Here is a 21440-nt window from a genome sequence, read left to right as displayed (position 1 = left end):
AGCCAGGATGGTCTCGATCTCCTGACCTCGTGATCCACCCGCCTCGGCCTCCCAAAGTGCTGGGATTACAGGCTTGAGCCACCGCGCCTGGCCTATTTTTGTTAATCTTAATTGATCTACCAGATAATGGTTTGTTAAAAATAATGACAGCAACAATGTATTTGATAATTATAACTCATAAATACTTGAATGATAGTAATTATACAGGAGATAAAAGACATTAGGAATACTTTGGTATTATAAGATACAAAGTGGCATAATGTTATTTGAAAATAGGCACAGGCTAATTGTGAATATACATTATAAACTCTAGGGCAACCACTAAAAAAACGTTTAAAAGGAAGTATAATAAGCTAAGAAAGGAGAGAAAATAGATTCACACAAAATGCTCAGTTAAAACCTCAAAAGGCAGAAAAAGACTGGAAGACAAAAACAGTAATAAAGAGCCAGGGCAACAAATTAAGAATAGTAACAAATATGGTAGATACTAATTCAATTGTGTCAATAATCAATTACTTTAGATGCCATCAATCTAAATACACCAATTAAAACAAAGAGTGTCAGAGTGAATTTAAAAACATGACCCAACTATATGTTGTGTATAAAAAACCTACTTTAAATATGGATACAAATAGATTAAAAGCAAAGGAATAGAAAAAAATATACCACACTAACACTAATCAAAAGAAAGCAAGTGTAGCTGTATTAATTTCAGACAGAGCAGACTTCAGAGTGATAAAACTTATCAGGGATAAACAGAGGGCATTACCTAATGATTAAAGGGTCAATTCTCCAAGAAGATTTGACCATCCTTAATGTATATGCCCCTAATAATAGATATCAACATACTTATAGGACAGAAAGTTGAAATAGATTAATCCATTATTATAGTTGGAGACTTCAACACCCCTCTATCAAAAATGGGCAGGTCAAGCAGGTAGAAAATCATTAACAATATAGTTAAAATCAATGGCACCATCAATAAAATGAATATAATTGACATCTGTAGATTACTTCATACACACACATTCAGAATACACATTCTTCTGAAGATCATGTAGACATTCCTCAAGATAGACCATGTTCTGGGCCACAGAACGCACCTGAACAACTTTAAAAGAAGAGACATCATACAATGTATGTTTTCAGGCCAGTAGAAACCAGTAACAGAAAGACAACTGGAAAATCCCAAAGTACTTAGAGATTAGGTAGAATATTTCTAAGTTCTTTGGGTCAAAGAATAAATCTCAAGGGAAATTTAAAAGTATTTTTTACTAAATAAAGGTGAGACCAGGCATGGTGGCTCATTCCTGTAATCGCAGCATGTTGGGAGGCTGAGGTAGGTGGATCACCTGAGGTCGGGAGTTCGAAACCAGCCTGGCCAACATGGTGAAACCCTGTCTCTACTAAAAATACAAAAATTAACCAGTCATGGTATCAGGTGCCTGTAATCCCAGCTACTTGGGAGGCTGAGGTTGGAAAATTGCTTGAACTTGGGAGGCGAAGATTGCAGTGAGCTGAGATTGTGCCACTGCACTCCAACCTGGGCAATAGAGCAAGACTCTGTCTTAATTAAAAAAGAAAAAAGTGAAATTGCAACTTATCAAAATTTGTGGTACGCAGCGAGAGCATTGCTCACATGGAAATTTATAGCATTCAGTGCATATATTAGAAAGGAAGAAAGATCTAAAATCAACCATCTAAGCTTCTACTTTAGGAAAATAGAAAAAGAAGTAAGACCTGTCTCTACAGGAAAAAAAAAAAAAAAAAAACCATACACTTGTAGTCTCAGCTGCTGAGGAGGCTGAGGTGGAAGGATCACTTGCACGCAGGAGTTGGCAGTTACAGTGAACTATGAGCACACCACTGCACTCCAGCCTGGGCCACAGTCAGACCTTGTCTCTGTCTTTTTTTTTTTTTTTTAAAGGCAACAACTAACGATGTAATGATGCCTGGGGATGTCCAATTTAATCTAGTGAATAGATAGCAGACTTCAAAGAAGTTCTTTTAACATCTGCTGAGGCAGAGAAAAAGAAAGCCTAATAGCAGAATCTAGGAGCAGTCCACTTTAGTTATAATGTAGATGAGGATAGATTGGATCCTGAACCCACTCTATTTTTTGGATCACAAGCAGAAACCACAAATTTCAGGATGAGAATGGGCTATATAATAGTAAAGTATCCTAGGCATAGGCAAAGAGAGGACTAACCCTAATAGAGGTCCGTGCTGGGAATTCCATAGATAGTTTCAAATTTTAATTCTCTGTATTTGTCAGAAAAGGCTTGCCACATAGTAGGCAAAGTTAATGCAAGAATAAGTAGGCTGTTTTTAGAAAGAAACAAAATTTGATCTTAGCTTTCTCTACAAGTTTTCTATAAAAAGAATTAGTGTCTATATAAATTATACAGATAGATAAGTGAAAATCAGAAGTGTAAGAATATCAGAATGTAAAAGGATTGGTGGTAAGCAAAAACAAACACCAAAAAACTCCAGGAAAAACAGAGATAACCTTAAATACTTTAAATTAAATACCTTAAATACCTTTTAAAAAAAACTTAAAATTTATTTATAATACCATATACAAATGTAGACAATTATTTTCAACAAGGTCCAGATGACTCAACTGATAGTATGAAATGGTTTGTTGTAACTTTTTTATGAAATAAATTTTGAGGCTGGCATGGTGGCTCATGTCTGTAATCTCAGCAATTTGGGAGGCCGAGGCAGGCGGATCACTTGAGGTCAGGAGTTCAAGATCAGCCTGGCCAACATGGCGAAACCCCATCTCTACTGAAAATACAAAAATTAGCTGGGTGTGGTGGTACATGCCTGTAATCCCAGCTACTCGGCAGGCCGAGGCAGGAGAATCGCTTGAATCTAGGAGATGAGGGTTGCAGTGAGCCAGGATTGCACTACTGCACTCCAGTCTGGGCAACAGAGATAGACTCTGTCTCAAATTGGGAGAAAAAAAAAAAATTAAAACAAATTTTGAAATGAGAAAAATGTTTATAAAAGAGAATATGAAAACTTAAGTATGAAAAATAAGTAAATTTGAAATGTAAGCATTTAAGCAGATCGAATCTAGATGCAAATCTTACAATTGCATTAGCAAAACAACAATAAGCAAAGGGGTAGATATGGAGAAAAGAGAAAGTGAAAGGGGGCTAAGCTTTTTGTTTTAACTGACAATATGCTATTTAATTCTAACTGATTGTTTTGAAAAACTTAAAGATAAACGCTGGTAAAATAAAAAACTGTTTTTACACATGCATGTGCATTCACATACACACATAATCTTTCAAAGTATAGGAGAGAGGAAAGCAAAGAAAATTTAGGATTAATTCAAACGACAGAAGACAAGCATAAAGGAAGAATGTAAAAAAGAATTTTGTTAGATGAAAGAAGACTGACCGTATTAATTATAATAAATATAAAAAATAAAGTCCCCTACTGAGAAAAAATCATTCATTTTTTTCTCTAATTTATGGCACGACTTCCTTTAATAATTAAGATTAATGCAACATACACTTTCAATGTTAAAAATTAAAACTTTATTTTTTTTTTCCAAAAAAGGAAGCTACACAGATGGGTAGACACATACCCATTTTAAACACAGAAGAAGGCAATGCCTTGCTCTAAATGGAGAGCTAGGAATGAAACAGGTTCTCCTGACACTCATTTATTCTATTTATTCAGCAGGCTATTCATAACACTTTCTCAGGCTTGAGCATACCTCTTAGTCTCTCTTTTGTCTCAATATATACCATGTATTTTTCCTAAAGTCATTTTTTGTATCATGTAAATTATTAAGATGCCTGTGGCTGGATATATAAGAGTAATAATGACTCACCCACATTTCCAGCCAGTAGTATCCTCGTACATGAATCAGTATACAGCGATGTCAGAGAAATGGCAGAATGTTTTGTGAAAGGTAGCATATCTTTCAGTAGTCTTCCCTAAATAAAGTAAAATGTAAATAAAACTTTTTCTATGCTAGTAAATCTTATAAAATCTTAATATTGAAATTGATTTTTCTATGTAAATAATGCATCTCAAGAGTTCTCTCTACTACTGAACCACGATCCCCCTGTTCATAATGAAAATCATTTGAAACTATCCATAGGGACTTATTTCCTCAAAATTAAATATTCTAAAGGTGTGAACAACTGTTAATTAGAAGGATCTAGACTCTGAGTATTATAGACTGTCTGTACAGTTGGGGTTGTTTTTGCATACCCCATGACCCTTTTTATGCAGTTCCTCAGACTTTCTTTCCAATTACATATTTTCTTTTTATTTCTTCTTTTTAAATTTAACTCAAGCAGGCATTGACATGTTTTCTTTTTAGACATTCTTTTCAGAAGAGAGATACACTTAAGTATATGTCAGTTGTTTTAAACAAATATTTGCCTTTTCAGAAATCTTTACTTTTTAATATTGGGGCAAGACAAAGAATTGTTAAGAGGTTTAAATTCAAACAGGTTGTTTTTCGGTGCTCAGTATAAGCCAGCACTGGGAAAGACTTTCACACGTACTATCTTGCTTAGAGAATAAACATCATCAACTTCAAAGCTTGTGACGAGTTCAAATGTGCCACTCCTTTCCTTAGACTGCTCGGACATAATCTCTTCTCCTATTTCCTTTACTCTTTCATTTCTGTATTAGAAAAATAAAAGGGGGCATTGTTCTAATACCAAGATCATCTCAAGGGAAGTTCTTGTTAGAATACTTTGTATTTTCAAACCAGGGTGGTTTTCACGAATAAGTGAGGATCTACTGGTAGACTTAGAGTTTTATCTGGCAGAAAGCCATGCAGTTCTGTGTTGTTGGATCCCATTATCTGCCACATAAAACAGTTGTGTTTTCTGAGTTTCTCTGTAGGAAGGAGCCTTATCACAAGCGAGGTCACCTCCTCTGCTTTTCTAAGGATTTCATTGTCATCATCCTCAGGCTACTCAGGATGGTTCCTTTCATCATCTTCTGTCCTCTTAATTCCACCCTAAATCATTTTAAATCTTCTGGTAAATGAAAGTGATATTTTTCTTTGTAAAATGTTGAAGGACACTCAATACGATGCAATACCTTCTTTCAACTGTCTGGTAAACTAAGAACTAATTGTACACTCAACATTTCAGTGTTCTTGTATTCTTTTACTCTAATACACAAGTAATATCCTCTAATATTATTTAAATATCCAATAAGATGTTTAGTGGCATATATTCATAGCTCAATTTAAAAGAAAGATTTGAATATTTTGAATGCATGAACCCATCAAAACTAATGCCCTCGGCCGGGTACAGTGGCTCACACCTGTAATCCGAGCACTTTGGGAGGCCGAGGCTGGCGGATCGCGAGGTCAGGAGTTCGAGACCAGCCTGCCCAACATGGTGAAACCCTGTCTCTACTAAAAATACAAAAATTAGCCGGGTGTGGTGGCACCTGCCTATTGCCCCAGCTACTCGGGAGGCTTAGGCAGAAGAATTGCTTGAACCCAGGAGGTGGAGGTTGCGGTGAGCTGAGATCACGCCCCTGCACTCCAGCCTGGGCAACAGAGAGAGACTCCGTCTCAAAAACAAAACAAAAGAAAACAAAAACTAATGCCCTCTTCCCTCCAAGTAAAAGAATTACAAGCAGACTCAACTGATTTTTCTAGTAAATCTTCATACCGGATTCACCTTTCCTGCTTCTATTAGGGACATAAGGGATGAGACTGAAGCAGTGTGCCAAAGGTGAAGACCTTCCCAGAAATTCCTGACTGTGAGGCTTGCATGACTGGTTGAACATTCTTCTCTCAATACGGGTATCTATCTGTGTGCAGGTATCTATCCCAGTGTGGGTATCTATCTGTAATGCGCTTGATAGAGAAGTAGAAGGGCTTCCAAAAAGAGGGAGAGGTTTGAAATAGCTAAGTTAGCAGTTTTGATGATTTGATCTTTGGAGTTACAAAACCCTTCTCTCGTAAAGTTTGGGTAGCATTATCAATAAACAGGCTGCAAAATCAGCAATTTGGCTAGAAAGTTGAAAAAATATTAGAATTGGATGCCATATGGAAGAACATTAAGATTCATTTAATGATTCTTTTTATCTTTCGCATTCTTTCCTATTCCCAGACTTGCTGGGTTCCATTACCTCCAGAGTCCACAAGCGGAGGTGTCCGTCCTCATGAGCAGTGACAAGGATAGGCGGCTGGGCTTCTGGTAAATTGGCACTTCCAGGGTGTTTTTTGTCCACTGGCTGTTGTTCTCCCACCGTGACATCTGTTTGTTCACCTATTCGAGAAATTAATGAACTATCATGAGGCCAGGTGCGGTGGCTCATGCCTGTAATCCCAGCACTTTGGGAGGCCAAGGCAGGTGGATCACTTGAGGTCAGGAGTTGAGATCAGCCTGGCCAACATGGTGAAACCCCGTCTCTACTAAAAATACAAAAATTAGCTGGGTGTGGTGGTGGGCACCTGTAATCCCAGCTACTTGGGAGGCTGAGGCAGGAGAATTGCTTGAACCTGGGAGGCAGAGGTTGCAGTGAGCTGAGATGGCACCACTGCACTCCAGCCTGGGGGACACAGTGAGACTCTGTCTCAAAAAAAAAAAAAAAAAAAAGAGCTATCATGGAATTTGCAATACTTGGAATTCCAAATTTTTATGGAATGTAAAACAGAAGGCAGACAAGAAAATAGCAAAAGCAACACATTATTTTTTTTTTTCTTTTTTTTTTTTAACGCAGAGAACTTCAGTCGGGGCAAAGGGACAAAAAAAGCATTAAAAAATTGAATCCTGGATCACTGAAAAAATATAAAAAGCTTATTTTGATCATATTGCAAAAGCTTCTATACTATACATAACAGCTCACACAAGGTATTTATTCACAAATCTTACACATACAGAATGGTTCATAAATGCAGTATAAGTTTTAGAAAAATGGCTGGAGACTAAGAAGTTCGGTAATATTCTGGATTCTTAAAATCTATAATTAGTATTTAAGAAGGCATCATCATAATGAAAATTCTGCCATTTAGGCTACTGAATCCTATAGCACCTCAACATTTGGTTCCAAAAAGAATATGTATATTCTTTGCATATATATACACACACACACACACGTATATATGTATATGTATGTGGGTGTGTGTGTGTATATTATATATACATATATAATGAATATATATATGAATATATATAATGCATTCATATATTGAGGAATATATATATTCATAAAAATACTCTGTCACCTAAATGCCCTGTTGCAAAGGAGTTGCTTTATTATAAAGAAGAGAGGTGATTTCATACTGACCTTTAACCTCACTGTTATGTATGCTTTGCTTGCTTCCCTGAATTATGGGAGGAAAAGAGAAAATATTTCTATGACATTGTAAGAAAATGAGATATACTGGGTGAGTAAATTCTCTAGACAGTTGAATTTTCATTTCTAAGCATTAATTTTAAAATTATACTTAAAATTTTTTTTGAAAAAAACCAGAAATAGAGAATTCATAACACAACATTCTTCTAGTGGTTGAGGTACCAGCATAGTAACGAGAGTAATTAAAAATGCCTAATGCAGGCTTGGTTCTTGGTTGACATGATCTCTAATTGTATTCACAACCATGCAACTTCATCTTTATTATTCCCTTTTTACTGAAACAGAAACAGAAACTCAGATTAAGTGACAGCTCTAAAGCTAATCAGATATTAAAAGAAGGACTTGGGTTCAAGTACAATCTGTCTGACTTTTGCTTCCATATAAGTTTATTCTTTCCACTATGCTGGTGATTTAAAAACAATTTTTTCAGTGACAACTTTCCTTCGAACACAATTCTAACTAGAAATGTAAAGCATAAAAACATATAAAATTGAAACTGAGAACACAGTTTGAAAACCACTGCATTACAGTACATGTTGTAATGTAATTATATTACCTGCTGTCTCTTCTCCCTGTGACATATGTACTTTTTAGCAAAAGAGCACTTACTTTTTAGCAAAAGAGATAGTCTAAAATTACTTCATTACTTTGTAAGTATCAAAATAACATGCATGATTTATTTTATTTGTGATTATATATTGATTATTCACAGATATAAAGCTTTGAAAAAATATATAAAAATTGAAAAATATATAAAATTGAAAAAACAACTTAGATATTGCATTTTTTTGGCAAAACAATGTGTTTTTACACATATGCATGCACACACAGAATTCTTCCACTGTTACCTTCTATCAAAGGAGGGGCTCAAATGCGCAATAGCACTATTTTTGAGCCAACGTTGTGACAGAAAGATAGACTCTCTCTGTGTCTTGCTTACCTTACTGCTCTGTGGACCTTTGCTGGATTCACACTGGGACGAAGAACATATGGAATCCTGACTTGATCTCCTGTAAGGGGAGGGGGGAAGCCCAAGGATAAATGTTAAGATATTCTACCATACTCAAAGGGTGTGCTTCTCTGCTTTAATTTTAGCTGATTGCTTCTTTCATCATCTGTGGATACTGAGCCACTCAGGAAACAAATCATGCCTTATATTTTGTGTAATAAATGTTGACCACTGTGATATTGGTGGAGACTATTGGGGAACCTCAGGAAATAAGGTTTGTTGCTCCCTGGGTCAGAAAATAAAAGTCTTGGCTATCCCACTGCAAAGGCCAGATTTAGTCCCAGAGGCTCTTACACTGAAATGGCAGGGGGTAGGGTGGCGGTGGGAGGACCTTACAAAGCCTGTCTAACTTCCTGCTTGACAATGTCTAGTTCTAACCAGATCCTAGTCTGTGGCACTCCACTGAAATCGGCTGAAAGTGGCTTAAGGTCTGGTGCAGATGTCTACGGAATAAGTCCTCAAAATATTCTCAGAACAGTTTTGATGAAATTTCATGCCAAGGGGTAGGGAAGGGGTTACATTCTGGCTGACCTCTGGGTGACCCCAAACCAGCACAGAAGCTTCTGATTTCTCTCCAAAGCTATGTGTGGCATTGTCTGTTGCCTGCAAACCAGAGCTCTCACGCAAATATAAATAGGAAAAACACTTTTTCTTAAATCCCCTGCTCTCTCAGAAATGGATGACAATTGCTCAGTTATAGTGGATGGTGGATGAAACCTCCGGCCATATGACCTTCCATACCTACCTTGCAAGTCCTTCCTTCTGTTTCACACCAGTGTTAGATTCTGGTGAAAAGTACGGCCAAGTTAGCATTTTCCATCTCTGCTACTGGGATAAAGGGTGCTGTGAGGCTGACATAGTGAGGGGACCACACAACACTTCAAATCCCTGAGGAGAACCTCACCTCCAAAATGACAGTAATGGGAAGAAAGCTAAAGCCACGTGTCAACCCAACTGATGTCTTTTTTTAGGTGTCCCCTCAAAGTTGGGATGAAGTAAACTCTGTTACTTTCAATAGCAAAAACCACAATTAATTTTGCATCAACCTAATGTACCAGCCACCTAAGTCCCAGACAGTATTACTGGTTCAGTAAGTACTAAGTTACCTTGCACATTCAGGGGTACGAAAGAGGAACAGTATGTCATTAATTTTAAAGTGCTTGGGATGCAAGTCTGGGTTTACAGGGAAGCAATCTTCAAGTCGGCACCTGGAAGCAAGTATATATTTATATGGTAAGAAATTACAAATTATGGAGCTTACAGTACTAAGATTGTATATCCCCTGCAGAGCTAAACAATTCCTCAAATGCTAATATTATTGAACACGAAAAGAAAATGCATGGAAGTAGAGTTTGAACATACCTTTTTTAACAAGGTTCTGTTAAATCATGATCGTTCACGGTTTAAAAGTCTTTTAGTTCAACTAACCGGTCTTGTCTTCCTACCTTTAGATCAGAGAATGGACTTCTATAAAATCCCGTGGATAAAACTCTATTTTATTTTACTTTTAGAGATAGGGGCCCACTATGTTGCCCAGACTGGTCTTGAACTCCTGGGCTCAAGCGATCCTCCTGCCTTGGCCTCCCAAAGTGCTGGGATTACCGATGGGAGCCACCACGCCTGGCTGGTTTCATACAGTTTAAATAGTAGAGTTCTAATATTTTTTAAATAAGTGGAGTAATAAATTTGAATAAAATATTATTACCCTTAAAGAGCTTATAATGGAGTGGAGAAGAACAGGTAGTCCAGTAAAGACACTGCTCTTGCTGCTCCAGTCTCCTGTTGACCCAGATTCCAAGGTCAACATTGAACTTTCTAGGCACCATCTTAGGAACAGGGGAATAGTCCCTAAATGCCTGCACTGAAACATCATGCTTGGCTCTTAAAGCTGCATTTAGCATTCGTTATAGCAAATAGATCTTACAGCCAAATTTCCCCTTTTTCTTCAGTGGAAATTACTTCTGGTAAGTGAACCCAAGCTCAAAAGAGAAGTCTACGAGCTTGATGACTTGTTGAGCTCAAATTTTTTTTAGAGATTTCTATTGTGCAGATGAGCTGAATCATGAAGTGGATTATTAATTAGCAAGAATAATATTAAGTCTGGGCTCAAAAAGCCTGACGCTTAGAGCAGGAAGAGAAGAGTTATGTCCTCTGACTGGTGAAGGGGTCTTAGGCGAAGTTGGAGGTAGACAAAAAGATGGACTCTACTGCAAATATGGAAACCGTTTTCAGTTTCAGAACCTTTAAAGCTGGGCCTAAATGACCTTCCACAGATCTGTGCTAAATCATATATTTTGCAAAATACTGCACTGATTCGAAGTCAATTGTCTTATATAATCATCTGCCTATAGGAAAGGGACACTGTGTATGACCCACACTATACTTGGTTGTTTTCCTCTGATTGGATGTTGGATATGCATGCATCCCTTGGCAAAATAACAAGGCACTTTAATAAGGAGGATCTTCACCTTTAAAGTGGGCTTATTATCATGAGTGTTGCCTCCCTCTTTAGGGTGTGGCATCGAGATAATGGTCTTCTCAGTCTATCTGCCTTCCCTTCTTAGGAAGGAGTCATACATAAGCTGACACAGCGTGAAAGCATTGGCAAGAAGGAGAGGAAGTTTGCAGTGCAGACAGCTGTAGGTATCAAGTGGCAGGTACACAGTGTGTGAGAAAAGGCTGGGGGCATGGGCTGAAGTGAAGGAACAGAAGGATGACAGGAATTCCAGGGGCAGGATCCAGGAGTATATGGACTGAGGGGCAGAAAGGGGGTTCTGCAGAAACAGCTATTTCAATTAAAGGTTCAAAGAGAAGAAATCCATAGTCCAAAGAAGAAATGATTATTTCCTCTCAAAAACTGGCTAAAAGGAATGACTCAGACTTGGATGGGAAGGAGCAGACAGACCAGCAGTATGTTAAATACTGTAAATAGAGGGGCAGACATTTCTTTTGTATTTTCCTCTTCTTTTCTCTTGTCCTTTCCAATTCTCCCTTCTCTCCTCTTTTATACCTCTTCCCGTCCCCCAAATGCTTAGATAAACTTGATTTTATTTTCATTCATTGTTAAGGTTCTTGGCCGTCTTGTATCTGCAAGTAAAATTTTCCAAACCCCTTTGCCATAGGGTGGCCACACATGGCCCTTGCATAGATTCCAATTACACAGCTGGGGAGAACTTATTATTTACAATCCATCCAAACAAATCATTCAGTGTTACTTTAGTTCCTTTGCAACAAATGGAAAAAAAAAATTGAAAAGTGGATGGTATGGGGAGGGTAAGATCTTGGCCATAGTCCAGAGTAAATCTAACTGGTTGAGAGGAATAATTGCATCTACCACATTGGCCCTTGTTAGCCCCAACCTGTAATAAATCAGACGTGTTGAGGTGGTGAATGAGAAGGACATGCTACCCAGGAGTCTTCTCACCATTTGACTTTGGTGGCTGAGTGGATGGTGGTGGCACTGGGGATACGGGAATGGGAGAAGTTTGGGAGTGGGGAGTAGGTTGGGAAGATGTTTTAGCTTTGAGGGTCTTGGTAGTGATCAGATGGTAGCGATCAGATGAAAATTGCCAGTAGGCAGTTGGTTATGTGTGTTTGAAGCTCTAGAGAGATTAGTGTTTGAAGTTGTTATGTACTTCAATTATTTGTTGAGGTCATAAATTTGGGCAAGATCACACATGAAAAGCATATACTTGGTGAGAATAGTAAAGATCAAAGCTCTTGGAAATACAGATGCTTACAATTCACCTTACCTATATCATCCTGGGATTCAGAAACTTAGAACATAGTCCGTTCATGAATATAACTTCCAGGAAGGCCTGCCTTGAAAATTATCACCATTTTTATGTATTGCTTTTTTGTCCCCTGAGGTTTTTTGTTGGTGGTGGTGGTTTTTTTTTTTTTTTTTTTCTGAGTTTCACTCACTCTGTCGTCCAGGCTGTAGTGCAGTGGTGTGATCTCAGCTCACTGCTACCTCCACCTCCCAAGTTCAAGCAATTCTCATGCCTCACCCTCTCCATTAGCTAGGTTTACAGGCAGGTGCCAGTGCACCCCGCTAATTTTTGTATTTTTAGTAGAGACAGGGTTTCACCATGTTGGTAAGGCTGGTCTCGAACTCCTGGCCTTGAGTGATCCTCCTCCCAAAGTTCTGGGTTTACAGACCTGAGCCACGGCGCCCAGCCCTTCCCTGAGTGTTGCATGTTACTTGGCTCTTCTGCAGTAAAGTTTTTACATTGTTTAAGGATAATACACAACTTACACTTTTTTGACAGTAGACGTCACAAAATTCCATAAGATGATCACACCATTTAAGGTTCCAGCTGCTATCAAATTATACCCTTCTACTTGTAGTAAATCAATGCAGTTCACTCGTAATGAATCCATGGCGGGATTCTGAAGAACGAAGGAAACAGAACACTATGAATAGAGTATTCATGATTCGCGGTATAAATGTCATGTGTACACTTCGTAATTGTCATCAACTTAAAACAAAATGCTTTATTTTTTATATATATATTTAATATCAGAGCATGAAATTTAGTAAAATCTTATTTTTCTTGCACGAAAATTTTTAACTGGCAGAATTCATCAAAGCAACAAAAATATACTCTTCCTGTTTACCGGCTGCTTTTTCTCAGCCTTATTTATTCTTTCTTACCGACTATTAGATTAACTTCCCATCATCCTCTTCCCTTCAAACTTTTTGAAAGAATATTCTACATTCATCATTTCCACTTACTGACTTTTCTTTCACTCAGCAAATTTCATTGGCTTTTGCTCTGTAACACTCTGTGATAGCTTTTCCTATTTATCATTAAGATATTTTTCAATTGTCTTGCCTCAAATATTTGTTAGATATCTACTATGTTAGATACTTGCAATACAAAGTCAAGTAGGACATCTGTGATCTAGAGAAACTCATAATAGTTTAAAGTACTCAGATAAAGTGTTGATTATGGTGCAATGTGAAAGTGCTGTATCCGAGGGAGGCATGCATAAGACTTCACAGGAGCATAGAAGAGTGACATTTAAATAAGAGGAGAGGTCTATTACCACTGTCAATTACCACTCTCAGTTGCTCTCCCCTTCCTGAAACTCCTTACTCTCCTGACGTCCTCGACTCCAGGCTTTGCTGGTTTTGCTGTGTTTCTGCGACTTTTATTTTTCTGTTTCCTACTTGGTACCCTTGCCAGCCTTTTAAATATTAATACTTTGGAGGTTTATCTCAAATTCATTTTCTTTTTCTTTTTTTTTTTTTCAACTCTTTCTGAGGAATCTCAGATTATGTTTTAAATATCTCAGTGCTAATGACCTAATTATCTAGTCCAGTCCTCTCCTACAAGCTTCAGGCTTATACATTTAATTACTTAGACATTTTACAGGTATCTCAGTGTTAATATATATAACTTATCACCTCCTTTAGGCATGTTTCCTTATTCTATTCTTTTTTTCAGAGACAGATCTCCCTCTGTTGCCCAGACTAGAGTACAGTGAAATGATCACAGTTTACTGCAGCCTTGACCTCCAGGGCTCAAGCGATCCTCCTACCTTGGGCTCTGGAGTAGCTGGGACCACAGGTGGCTGCCATCATGCCTGGCTAATGTTTTGATTTTTTTTGTGGAGACAAGGTCTCACTGTGTTGCCAGGCTGGTCTCGAATTCCTGAGCTCAAGTAATCCTCCTGCCTCCGCCTCCCAAAGTTCTGGGATTATAGGCATCAGCCATGGTGCCCGGTCCTCTATTCTTAATTTCATTGGTTAGCACTGTTTTTCAATTCATCATTCAAGTTAGAAATCCTGGAATTGTCCTTCTTTCCTTCCTTTCTCTCAGTACCCTCCTCTCCCAACTGCATGGTATCAATTGCAAGTTGTGCTACTTTTACTGCTAGATATTTTCTGAAACCAAAACCTTTTCTTCTGCACTACCTCCATTGTCATGACCTTATATATTTTATTATATTTTAATTGTAAATTTGTTTAGAGACAGAATCTTGATCTGTCACTCAAGCTGGTCTGCAGTGGTGCAATCATAGCTCACTACAACCTCGAACTCCTGGGCTCAAGCATTCCTCCCACCACAGCCTCCCAAATAGCTCGACTAAAGGTGCATGCCACTGTGCCCAACTAATTTTTAAAAATTAAAAAAATTTTTTTTTGTAGAGACGGGGTCTATGTTGCCCAGGCTGGTCTCAAATTCCTGGCCTCTAGTGATCTTCCCACCTTGGCCTCCCAAAGTGCTGAGATTACAGGTGTGAGCCACCGAGCCTGGTCATCTTTGTATCTTTTAACTAAAACAGGAAGTAGCCTGTTGCCTGAATCTTCTGCCTTTAGTCTTGGCCCTTTCAAATCTGTCATCCAAGCAGTATCAAAGATGAGTTGCCCACAACACAAACCTGATCGTGTCATTTCTCATTTAAAGCCCTTCAAAGGCCTTCCATTTGTTACAGGATACTCAAGCTCCTTATTCTTATAAGCATAGTCTGGTCCCTACCTATTTGTTTGTCTTCATTTTTTACTACTCCCAGTATTACTCCAGCCACACTGAGATACTTGTAGTCATCCTTCACAAACCATGCAATATGTTACCTCCATTATTTTGTTCACATTACCTCTTCTACTTGAGATTCACTGTCTTTTCACTACCCTCTAGAAACTGCCTATCTGAGCCAAGCTAACTCCTGAGAGTTCTTTAGCTGTAATTCGGCAATTATCCTCTTCAAAAACCTCCCCCTCGCCCCAGCACTCCAGGATCTCTGCTGTACTTCTATAGTGCAGGTACTATACCTCATTAATCTTGACATCCCCAGTGCTAAGAACAGTGCGTGATACGTGGCAGGTATTCAATAAAAAGTGCTTCCTAAATAAAAGAGTTTTAGGGAGAGAATTTCCATACACAATCAAATTTTTTTCGTAAGTGACTTTTGCAAACTTTTCTTTGAGACCGAGTCTCACTCTGTTGCCCAGGCGGGAGTGCAGTGGCACGATCTCAACTCACTACATCCTCCACCTTCCGGGTTCAAGTGATTCTCGTGCCTCAGCCTCCCCAGTAGCTAGGATCACAGGCGCGCACCACCACACCCGGCTAACTTTTGTATTTTTAGTAGAGATGGGGTTTCACCATGCTGGCCAGGCTGGTCTCGAACTCCTGACCTCAAGTTATCTGCCTGCCTCGGCCTCCCAAAGTGCTGGGATTACAGGTGTGAGCCACCGTGCCTGGCTGACTTTTGCAAACTTTCAATCTATAATTTTAAAGTCTGTTGCAAAAAAGAAGTGCTATAATGACAATTATGATAAGTACAAAAAATAAAGGTTTCAAAATTGGAGATAATTTACATTTACATTAAAAGCCCAAAAGGCACTTTATTGTGCTTCAATAGTTTATTTTATAATTTATCACAATAGTTTTCCTTTTCTTTTCTTTTTTTTTTTTTTTTTGAGCAATCATTTTTTGGTACCTATGCAATTATTTGCTAACTGCCTGGTTCTGACTCACTATAGAGGCATCTTCTTTCTGTTTGTATTAGCTATAAGTAAGATTTCATATATCAGATACATATAATTGAACCTAGTGCTTCCAATGATATGTGGAGTTGAAAAGGGAAGTAGGCTAGACTTTCTCTATGAGGACATGCATTTTGTTCTGTCTTTCGTGCACATTACATGATAACGTTATTATGACATAGTCACTGTATATATTGATTTCAAAGGACTTTTAGCTAAGAATAAAACCTGCTTATCATTTAAACTAGCAATGAATGACATTCAAATTGCAGTTCCAAACTGACATTTGTTTCAATATGAGGAAAACTAATACAGTTTCTCTCCATTCTATGATAAAATAATTGTTTCCAAATTCCATAAAACCAACTATATTATTCTTCTATTTTTTTTTTTTGCAAGGAAGCTTTATGGTTAATAATAATAAAAAGGAAATAAATTATATTATGGTTGTTTGCTAAGGTCAGGGAGAAAAAAACTGAAGACTTTTCTCAGTTGCTCCGGCTGTAACCTGCAGTTTTCCTCCATTCTTTACTGTCTGACCACTTATCTGTCTGAAAGCTGAAAAGTGCAAATGGTTTGATTAGAGTACTCTAATATTAGAGTAAATCAATAAAGTTCATCAAGATCCTCATTAGAAAACAATTGGTTTAAATTTTTATAGGAACACAAAGGTATAGTTTTCTTTTTCTCCATTCTTCAGCCTCAAACATATGCCCGCAACACTTCATCCCTCAGACATGCACACATGCGCCTGCCTTGTTGAGGAGGTGTAAGCATATCACAAAAATAGCTTTCTAAAGAGATGGTAAATTAAGTTATTGAATTCAACATATACAGCTACTTTACTCAGAAGAAAAAAAATATTCCTTTCAAAGTATTACTGCTCATTGAAAATGCATCCGGGAGCTCTGATGGAGATGTACGGCGTGAATGCCGTTTCCATGCTGGTGAATACAATATTCCTTCTGCAGCCCATGGATCAAGGGGAAATTCTGACTTTCAGGACTTATTATTGAAGAAATACACGTTGTAAGGCTACAGCTGCCATAGATAGTGATTCCTATGATGAATCTGGTTGCTCAAATTGAAAACTTTCCAGAAAGAATTCACCATTGTAGATGCCATTAAGAACATTTGTGATTCGTGGGAGGAGGTCAAAATAGCAACATGAACAGGAATTTGGAAGAAAAGGATTCTAACCCTCAAAGATACTTGGAAGGGTTCAAGACTTCAGTGGAGGAAGTAACTGAAGATATGGTAGAAATAGGAAGAGAACTAGAATTAGGAGTGAGGCCTAACTTGCTGCAATCTCGTGATAAAACTTGAATGGATGAGGAGTTGCTTCTCATGGATGAGCAAAGAAAGTTGTTTCTTGAGATAGAATCTGCTCCTGATGAAGATACTGTGAACACTGCTGAAATGACAACGAAGGACTTAGATGACTGGGCAGGGGCAGGGTTTAAGAGAATTGACACCAATTTTGAAAGAAATTTTACTGTAGGTAAAATGCTATCAAACAGCATCACATGCTACTGAGAAATTTTTCCTGAAAGGAAAAGGCAATCCATGCGCCAACTTCATTGCTGTCTTATTTTTAAAATTTGCCACAGCCACCCCAGCCTTCAGCAACCACCTCCCTGATAAGCCCGGATCTATCAACATCGAGTCAAGACCCTCCGCCAGCAAAAAGATTAGGACTTGCTGAAGGTTTAGATGATTATTAGCAATTTTTAGCAATAAAGTATTTTAAATTAAAGTATATACATTTTTTAGGCATAATGCTGTTGCATACATAATAGACTACAGTATAATATAAATACAACTTTTTTTTTTTTTTTTTTTTTTTTTTTTTGAGACAGAGACTCACTCTGTCACCCAGGCTGGAGTGCAGTGGCGTGACCTCGGCTCACTGCAACCTCCATCTCCCAGGTTCAAGTCATTCTCCTGCCTCAGCCTCCTGAGTAGCTGGGATTACAGGCACATGTCACCACGCCCAGCTAATTTTTGTATTTTTAGTAGAGATGGGGTTTCACCATGTTGGCCAGGCTGGTCTCGAACTCCTGATCTCAAGTGATCCCGCCCGCCTCAGCCTCCCAAAGTGCTAGGATTACAGGCATGAGCCACCACACCCGGCCTAAATATAACTTTTATGTGTGCACTGGGAAACCCACAATTTCTTGCTTTGCGATATTTGCTTTATTGTCATGGTCTGGAACTGAACCGTCAATATTTCCCAGTCGTATCTGTTGTTATTAACATTTCTTGGTCACAAACACTTCAAGAATCTTAAAAAAAAAAAAAAGAAAGAAAAAGAAAAAAAGCTACAGTTGAATACTACTGAGGCATAAAAGTGAGTTAGCTACTGATTCATGCAGCAACATAGACAAATCTCAAAAGCATTATGCTAAATGAACAAAACCTTCAATGTATACTATATTACTCCACTATGTGACATTCTAGAATAGGAAAAAACAAATGTTTGCTGAAAAACATTAGAACAGTGTTTGCCTTTGGGTAAAGAGCAGATATTGAATAGGCAGAGACATGAAGGAACTTTCTGGGGTGGTGGTGAAGTTCTTTATCTTGCTAGGGGTTCTGGTTGTTTATGTTTCTCTTCAAACTCATTGAATAGCGGCTTCAATTTTGTGCATTTTATTTTATGTACATTTTACTAAAAGCAAAACCATAAACAGTGAACTCTAGTGAATGATGCATACGCTGAAGTGTTTAGGGGTGATATGTATCAATGCCTTCAGCTTACTTTGAAATAGATTTTTAAAATAAGATGGATATAAGGGTGAGTAGAAGATGAACCGATGAATAAATATGTGATAAAGCAAAGACCGCAAAATGTTAATAGTAAAATTTAAGTGGACGAATATATGGATGTCCGCTCTAAATTTTTCAACTTTTCTAATGTCTACAAATTTTCATAATAAAATGTTGAGAAAGAAAAAGCTGTGAACCTTGCACTCTTCAGAAAAAAAAGTTTTGCATACAATTTCAGAGGCTTTTTAGACCCCCAGAGTCTACCCATGGACAGACAGCCAGTGGACTGCAGGTTAAAAACTCTGGGTGTATAACTTTTGAAGCTCTATCGCTAAGAACTTATCGGGGGCAAGTACTTTAATATTCCTTTACTATGAGAAATTAAGGCTGGCTATTTTAAGACTAATTACAATTTTGGAATTCAGAGAATATCCTGAAAAAAATAATCTGATGATATACTTTCCTTATTTAGGTTTTAAAATAACCATTAAAAAAAGAAATTACAACAAAACAGGTGCCTTTACAGTTGACCAAGTGATGCTGCTAGAGCAAGAAGGGAAGCTTTAAAACAACAACAACAACAAAAAAAACCTATAAAAAGAGAAAGCTGGAATTTTATTAACTGACCCTGAAAAATCTAGTTAAAATCTTATGATGTAAAAATGATCAAATTAGTAATTGGCTAGAAACAGTGACCGACCATTTTGTGATGTTTTTGGTATCACAAACTTGTCCTTCTTAAAATCTCAGAGAATTTAAAAGAGCTGCCTATTTTTAGAGAGACAAGTTATTTTTAGATAGATAGATGTGATTTTTATTATTATTATTTTTATTATTTTAATTTTTTTGAGACAGAGTCTTACTCCGCTAGAGTGCAGTGGTGTGATCTCAGCTCACTGCAACCTCCTCCTCCTGGGTTCAAGCCATTCTCCTGTCTCAGCCTCCCAAGTAGCTGGGACCATAGGCACGCGCCACCATGCCCAGCTAATTTTTGTTTTTTTGGTAGATACGGGGTTTCATCATATTGGCCAGGATGGTCTCAATCTCTTGACCTAATGATCCACCCACCTCAGCCTCCCAAGTGCTGTGATTACAGGCATGAGCCACTGCACCAGCCTATTTTTAGATAGACGAATGGATTACCTGAACAAAGCCTGAAGAAGACTTATGATTATATCCAAGAAGTAGTTCCTGATAACCAGAAACCTCATCTACACCCAGCTTCCCAGAACTTAGCATTGCCATGGCAAACAAGGCCATACACAAAATGAAAACACTAATAAGAAATTGGAAAAAATATGTGGAACTTACATCACAAAGGACAAATATCCATAATATATCTTCTTAATTATTTATATATACATATATGTATATATTCCTAACGTATCTCATATACAAAAAGCTTTTAAAACATTAAAAGGAAAAGAACAACAACCTAGATAGAAAAATTAACAAAAGATACGAACAAATAGTTCATATATGTATTAAAAAGATGCTACCCTCACTCATGATAAGATAAATGCAAATTAAAGTATACCAAATTATATTTTAACAGGAAGGCTAAGTTTGGGGCTGTATTAAAAGGTCACAGAATGGTTGTTCATTCTTTTCTGGCCAATTATTATTTCACTATTTTTACATCATGTAATTTTAACTAGATTTTTCAATGTCAGTTAATAAAATTCCAGCTTTCTCTTTTCATAGGTTTTTATCTTTTTAAAAACACTTCTCATTTTGCTCTCACTTGTTCAAGTATAAAGGCACTTGTTTTGATTTCTCATCTAGATTTGAAAAAGTTCCAAAGTTTGACTATAATATATACTGTTGGCAAGGCTATGGGGAAATAGGCAGTCTCACATATTAGGGGCAATGCAGAGCTCTGTAACTTCTGTGGAGGGGAGTTTGGTAATGTCTAGGAAGATTATATTAGCATTTACTTTTTGACCCAGTAACCCAATCCCTCTTCTTGAATCTATCCCAAAGACACACCGTCAACAATGGAAACCAACTCTCTCTATATATATTTCATAAAGTATATATGTATTTGATAAAGTATATATTTCATAAAGTATATATATATACTTTAATTTGCATTTATCTTATAATGAGTGGAGCATCTTGCTAGTACATGTATGGACTATTTCTTCATATCTTTCGTCAATTTTCTATCTAGGTTGTTCTTTTCCTTCTAATGTTTTAAAAGTTTGTTGTATATTAGATATATTAGACATATATATCTATGTACACATAGATATGTATATATAGATATACATACATACAATATGTATATATAGATAATTAGGAAGATATATTATAGATATTAGTCCTTTGTGATATAAGTTCCACATATTTTTTCCAGTTTCTTATTAGTGTTTTCATTTTGTGTGTGGCCTTTTTTGCCATGGCAATGCTAAGTTCTGGGAATCTGGGTGTAGATGAGGTTTCTGGTTATCAGTAACTACTTCTTGGAAATAATCATAAGTCTTTTTCATATATATATATGTTGCAGCACTACTTTTAATTGGAAAAGATTAAAAACAACCCAAATGCTTACCTACAGGGGATTAGCTGAATAAACAATGGTACATCCATTCACATGAAATACTTAACCCCATTGTCTCAGCCCAAAATCTCCTTAAGCTGATAAGCAACTTCAGCAAAGTCTCAGGATACACAATCAATGTGCAAAAATCACAAGCATTCTTATACACCAATAACAGACAAACAGAGAGCCAAATCATGAATGAACTCTCATTCACAATTGCTTCAAAGAGAATAAAATACCTAGGAATATAACTTACAAGG

General features: G+C 37.3%; 1 protein-coding gene across 1 annotated transcript in view; it reads right to left on the bottom strand.

Moving 5' to 3' along the window:
• WDR64 (WD repeat domain 64) overlaps positions 1-21440 on the bottom strand; it is a 162867-nt gene that overhangs the window by 25665 nt on the left and 115762 nt on the right. The window contains exons 15-20 of the mRNA XM_011990033.1: positions 12627-12760; positions 9475-9576; positions 8300-8369; positions 7291-7327; positions 6130-6269; positions 3851-3956 (exon numbers count right to left, since the gene is read on the bottom strand). Of these exons, the coding sequence (XP_011845423.1) occupies positions 3851-3956; positions 6130-6269; positions 7291-7327; positions 8300-8369; positions 9475-9576; positions 12627-12760 (589 nt within the window). The remainder of the gene's footprint in view (positions 1-3850; positions 3957-6129; positions 6270-7290; positions 7328-8299; positions 8370-9474; positions 9577-12626; positions 12761-21440) is intronic.

The sequence above is a fragment of the Mandrillus leucophaeus genome, unplaced genomic scaffold, assembly GCF_000951045.1.
Source record: "Mandrillus leucophaeus isolate KB7577 unplaced genomic scaffold, Mleu.le_1.0 Scaffold367, whole genome shotgun sequence".
NCBI classification, from domain to species: domain Eukaryota; kingdom Metazoa; phylum Chordata; class Mammalia; order Primates; family Cercopithecidae; genus Mandrillus; species Mandrillus leucophaeus.
Note: the sequence above shows the minus strand (reverse complement) of the source record. Positions and strands in the feature narration are given on the sequence as shown.